At 41.1% G+C, this 6,721-nt stretch overlaps 1 protein-coding gene across 2 annotated transcripts in view; it reads right to left on the bottom strand.

The window, feature by feature from the left end:
- Positions 1 to 2,705: 2,705 nt before the first annotated feature.
- The window catches only part of il12rb2 (interleukin 12 receptor, beta 2a), a 56,848-nt gene continuing 52,832 nt past the window's right edge, over positions 2,706 to 6,721 (bottom strand). Inside the window, exons 16-17 of one of the 2 annotated variants that reach the window (XM_072915060.1) lie at positions 5,031 to 5,747; positions 2,706 to 4,895 (exon numbers count right to left, since the gene is read on the bottom strand). In XM_072915060.1, coding sequence (XP_072771161.1) covers positions 4,005 to 4,895; positions 5,031 to 5,747 — 1,608 coding nt within the window. In that variant the 3' untranslated portion in view covers positions 2,706 to 4,004. Of the gene's footprint in view, positions 5,748 to 6,721 lie in introns of both variants that reach the window. The other variant, XM_072915059.1, reaches the window with a different exon arrangement.

Here is a 6,721-nt window from a genome sequence, read left to right on the forward strand (position 1 = left end):
CACGTATCTACATGTCACGTATCCACATGTTACGTATCCACATGTCATGTATCTACATGTCATGTATCTACATGTTATATATCTACATGTCATGTATCTACATGTTATATATCTACATGTCATGTATCTACATGTTATATATCTACATGTCATGTATCTACATGTCATGTATCTACATGTCATGTATCTCCAGGTTATATATCTACATGTCACGTATCTACATGTTATGTATCTACATGTCATGTATCTACATGTTATGTATCTACATGTCATGTATCTACATGTTATGTATCTACATGTTATGTATCTACATGTCATGTATCTACATGTTATGTATCTACATGTCATGTATCTACATGTTATGTATCTACATGTCATGTATCTACATGTTATATATCTACATGTCATATATCTACATGTTATATCTACATGTCATGTATCTACATGTTATATATCTACATGTCATGTATCTACATGTTATATATCTACATGTCACATATCTACATGTCACGTATCTACATGTTACGTATCTACATGTCACGTATCTACATGTCACGTATCCACATGTTACGTATCCACATGTCATGTATCTACATGTTATATATCTACATGTCACATATCTACATGTCACGTATCTACATGTTACGTATCTACATGTCACGTATCTACATGTCACGTATCCACATGTTACGTATCCACATGTCATGTATCTACATGTCATGTATCTACATGTTACGTATCTACATGTCACGTATCTACATGTCACGTATCCACATGTTACGTATCCACATGTCATGTATCTACATGTCATGTATCTACATGTTATATCTACATGTCATGTATCTACATGTTATATATCTACATGTCATGTATCTACATGTTATATATCTACATGTCATGTATCTACATGTTATATATCTACATGTCACATATCTACATGTCACATATCTACATGTTACGTATCTACATGTCACGTATCTACATGTCACGTATCCACATGTTACGTATCCACATGTCATGTATCTACATGTCATGTATCTACATGTTACGTATCTACATGTTATGTATTTACATGTCATGTATCTACATGTCATGTATCTACATGTCATGTATCTACATGTCATGTATCTACATGTCATGTATCTACATGTCATGTATCTACATGTTATATATCTACATGTCATATATCTACATGTTATATCTACATGTCATGTATCTACATGTTATATATCTACATGTCATGTATCTACATGTTATATATCTACATGTCATGTATCTACATGTCACATATCTACATGTCACATATCTACATGTTACGTATCTACATGTCACGTATCTACATGTCACGTATCCACATGTTGCGTATCCACATGTCATGTATCTACATGTCATGTATCTACATGTTACGTATCTACATGTCACGTATCTACATGTCACGTATCCACATGTTACGTATCCACATGTCATGTATCTACATGTCATGTATCTACAAGATATGTTTCTACATGTTATGTATCTACATGTCATGTATTTACATGTCATGTATCTTCATGTTATGTATCTACATGTTACGTATCTACATGTCACGTATCTACATGTCACGTATCTACATGTCATGTATCTACATGATACGTTTGTATATGTTATGTATCTACATGTCATGTATCTACAAGATATGTATCTACATGTTACGTATCTACATGTTACATATCTACATGTCATGTATCTACATGTTACATATCTACATGTTACATATCTACATGTCATGTATCTACATGTTATATATCTACATGTCACATATCTACATGTCACGTATCTACATGTTATGTATCTACATGTCATGTATCTACATGTCATGTATCTACATGTCATGTATCTACATGTCATGTATCTACATGTTATATATCTACATGTCATATATCTACATGTTATATCTACATGTCATGTATCTACATGTTATATATCTACATGTCATGTATCTACATGTTATATATCTACATGTCACATATCTACATGTCACGTATCTACATGTCACGTATCTACATGTCACGTATCTACATGTTACGTATCTACATGTCACGTATCTACATGTCACGTATCCACATGTTACGTATCCACATGTCATGTATCTACATGTCATGTATCTACATGTTACGTATCTACATGTCACGTATCTACATGTCACGTATCCACATGTTACGTATCCACATGTCATGTATCTACATGTCATGTATCTACAAGATATGTTTCTACATGTTATGTATCTACATGTTATGTATCTACATGTCATGTATTTACATGTCATGTATCTTCATGTTATGTATCTACATGTTACGTATCTACATGTCACGTATCTACATGTCATGTATCTACATGTTACTTATCTACATGTTACATATCTACATGTCATGTATCTACATGTTACATATCTACATGTTACGTATCTACATGTTACATATCTACATGTCATGTATCTACATGTTACATATCTACATGTTACATATCTACATGTCATGTATCTACATGTCATTTATCTACATGTTACGTATCTACATGTTACGTATCTACATGTGACTAGGATGGCTAAAGTGGGGATCAAACCTGGAACCTTCAAGTTGCTGGCACAACCGCTCTACCAACCGAGCCACCCGAGTGTATATGTATCATGTAAATATGCCATCAGTCTTTCCCAGTGAGAGCAGACATTGTACAGTAAGTGATTGTTTTATTATGTTGTTTAGCACTTAGCAATACTGCTACATGATACTTCGAAGACTTGTGGATCACAGTCAGGATCACCATTAGAAGGTTCTGGATCATTTTGTTGTTTCTCACAAAGTCTGCATTGTTGTTGATGTGGAAGGGATCTACGTCACATGACTGGCTTCCTCATGGTCTCTTAGAATGTCTCTGGAATCTACCTGAGATTGATACTGTTTTGATACCACAGTCGATGTGTACAGTATCGAGGTCTATCATAGAATAGAAAGTTGATCACTGGGGGAAATTCAGCAAACCAGTTATCGTGAGTCGACACACAGTCGACGTGTACAGTATTGAGGTCTATCATGAGCTGTCAAATATGATACCACAGTCGACGTGTACAGTATCGAGGGTTAGCGTGAATTATCAAATATGATACCACAGTCGACGTGTACAGTATCCAGGTCTCTCAAATATGATACCACAGTCGACGTGTACAGCATCGAGGTGTATCAAATATGATACCACAGTTGACGTGTACAGTATTGAGGTCTTTCGTGAGTTATCAAATATGATACCGCAGTCGACGTGTACAGTATCCAGGTCTGTCATGAGTTATCAAATATGATACCACAGTCGATGTGTACAGTATCCAGGTCTATCAAATATGATACAACAGTCGTCGTGTACAGTATCAAGGTCTATCGTGAGTTGACATAAATGATACCTAAAAGCCTTAAGTGGAGGTGAAGTGGCATCAGAGTCTGTGTCTCTCTTTACTAGCTTTGTCGAAGCATGTTGCTTTTGTAGCTGTTTCAGCAGATTTGAATTGCTGTTTTGGACAGTAGATAGGATCTTTGATCTAAGACACAACTTACATTTAACTAAAATGTTCTTTTCTTTGTGCTCGACAAAATAAAAGTAGTGAGAATATCTCCATGTTAAGAAACTCGACTTCAGCTCCGCCATGTCTTGTTAGTAACCCCCCCCTCCCCCCACACACACACAGAGTGCACCTCTTCTCTTCCGTGTGACACAGAAAGATTCAGAAGGACGGCACTGCAACTCTCCAATAAAACTCACTCAGATCTTGTCAGTTTCTAGCCGATACTACATAAAAAATAACGCAGTAACGCATCATGTAGTAACGGTAACTGAGTTACTGAATATAAAAAAATAATGCGTTAGACTACTAGTTACCGCTGACACTAACGGCGTTACTTTGTAACGCGTTAGTCCCAACGCTGATCGTGAGTTATCAAATATGATACCACAGTCGACGTGTACAGTATCGATGTCTATCATGAGTTATCAAATATGATACCACAGTCTATGTGTACAGTATCGAGGGTTAGCGTGAGGTCGAGTGTGTGCGTGAAGGAGTGTGAAGCAGGGATGAAGGTCATCATGCGTGAACATTCCTCGTCATCCTCATGGTCCTGAAGGTGAAGGTCATGTCCCTGAAGGTGAAGGTCATGGTCCTGAAGGCCATGGTCTTGAAGGTCATGGTCCTTAATGCCAAGGTGGGTAAGGCGATGGTCCTTCAGGCCAAGGTAGTGAAGGTGATGGTCCTGAAGGTCATGGTCCTGGAGGTGAAGGTCATGGTCCTTAATGCCAAGGTGGGTAAGGCGATGGTCCTTCAGGCCAAGGTGGTGAAGGCCATGGTCCTGAAGGTGAAGGCCATGGTCATGAAGGTCATGGTCCTGGAGGTGAAGGTCATGGTCCTTAATGCCAAGGTGGGTAAGGCGATGGTCCTTCAGGCCAAGGTGGTGAAGGTGATGGTCCTGAAGGTGGTGAAGGCCATGGTCCTGAAGGTGATGGTCCTGGAGGTGAAGGTCATGGTCCTGAAGGTCATGGTCCTTAATGCTAAGGTGGGTAAGGCGATGGTCCTTCAGGCCAAGGTGGTGAAGGCCATGGTCCTGAAGGTGAAGGCCATGGTCATGAAGGTCATGGTCCTGGAGGTGAAGGTCATGGTCCTGAAGGTCATGGTCCTTAATGCCAAGGTGGGTAAGGCGATGGTCCTTCAGGCCAAGGTGGTGAAGGTGATGGTCCTGAAGTTGGTGAAGGCCATGGTCCTGAAGGTGGTGAAGGCCATAATCCTGAAGGTGATGGTCCTGAAGGTGATGAAGGCCATGGTCCTGAAAATTGTGAAGGCCATGGTCCTGAAGGCGGTGAAGGCCATGGTCCTGAAGGTGGTGAAGGCCATGGTCCTGAAGGTGGTGAAGGTCATGGTCCTGAAGGTGGTGAAGGTCATGGTCCTGAAGGTGGTGAAAGCCATGGTCCTGAAGGCCATGGTCCTGAAGGTGGTGCAGTTCATGGTCCTGAAGGTGGTGAAGGCCATGGTCCTGAAGGTCATGGTCCTTAATGCTAAGGTGGGTAAGGCGATGGTCCTTCAGGTCAAGGTGGTGAAGGTGATGGTCCTGAAGTTGGTGAAGGCCATGGTCCTGAAGGTGGTGAAGGCCATAATCCTGAAGGTGATGGTCCTGAAGGTGATGAAGGCCATGGTCCTGAAAATTGTGAAGGCCATGGTCCTGAAGGCGGTGAAGGCCATGGTCCTGAAGGCGGTGAAAGCCATGGTCCTGAAGGCCATGGTCCTGAAGGTGGTGCAGTTCATGGTCCTGAAGGTGGTGAAGGCCATGGTCCTGAAGGCCATGGTCCTGAAGGTGGTGCAGTTCATGGTCCTGAAGGTGGTGAAGGCCATGGTCCTGAAGGTGGTGCAGTTCATGGTCCTGAAGGTGGTGCAGTTCATGGTCCTGAAGGTGGCGCAGGTCATGGTCCTGAAGGTGGTGAAGGTGATGGTCCTGAAGGTGAGTGAGATGTGAGCAGAAGGAGGTGTGAGAGAGAGAAGGTTGGCAGTAAGTCTTGATGTAGGTGCTGATGATGGATGGTGAAGAGGCGTCGTCCATCTTGACATTTGGCAGCTCCTCCACTTCTATGATCAACTCTTCTTCTTCTTCTTCTTCTCCTTCTTCTTCTTCTTCTTCTTCTTCTCCTCCTCCCTTCATGCTGGATTCACTGAGCTGGAACTTCTCTTCATCCTCAAACTTGGAAATGGAGAAAAAAAAAAATATTACAGAAGGAAGGAGTTGATGGAAATTAGGGAGGGACATAAACGCTTCCACAAGTTCTCCCACTTAGAAATCAGGAAAGGTGTGAAATGTTCATCATGGATGTATTTCCACTGTTAGAGACATCATCTAAAAAGAAAAATCCGGAAATCACATAGTATGATTTTATAATAATTTATTTGTGTTACTGGGGTTCATAAGTATTTGCACACATGAGAACATCAGTGTTAATATTTAGTGCAGAAGCCTTTGTTTGCAATTACAGAGGTCAAAGTTTTCCTGGAGTTCACCAGGTCTGCACAGACTACAGGAGGGATTTTGGCCTACTCCTCCACACAGATCTTTTCTAGATCTGTGTGGAGATATCTGTGTGTAGATCTGATCTTTTCTAGATCAGTCAGGTTTCTGGGCTGTCGCTGAGTAACATGAAGTTTCAGCTCCCTCCAAAGATTTTCAATTGGATTTAGGTCTGGAGACTGGCTAGGCCACTCCAGAACCTTGTTATGGTTCTTACGAAGCCACTTCTTGGTTTTCCTGGCCGTGTGCTTTGGGTCATTGTCATGTTGGAAGATCCAGCCACGACTCATCTTCAATGATCTGACTGAGGGAAGGAGGTTTTTGGCCAAAATCTCACAATACATGGCTGCAGTCATCCTCTCCTTAATACAGTACAGTCATCCTGTCCCATGAGCAGAAAAACACCCCCAAAGCATGATGCTACCACCACCATGCTTCACAGTAGGTGTGGTTTCTTGGGATCCTTTTTCCTCCAAACCGGGCAAGTGGAGTTTATACCAAAAAGTTCTATTTTGGTCTCATCTGACCACATGACTCCTCTAGATCATCCATATGGTCATTGGCAAACTTCACACATGGGCTGACTTAAGTAGAGGAACCTTCCGTGCCATGCATGATTTCAAAGCATGACGTCTTAGTGTTCTACCGACAGT

The sequence above is a fragment of the Nerophis lumbriciformis genome, linkage group LG18, assembly GCF_033978685.3.
Source record: "Nerophis lumbriciformis linkage group LG18, RoL_Nlum_v2.1, whole genome shotgun sequence".
In the NCBI taxonomy this organism is placed as follows: Eukaryota; Metazoa; Chordata; class Actinopteri; order Syngnathiformes; family Syngnathidae; genus Nerophis; species Nerophis lumbriciformis.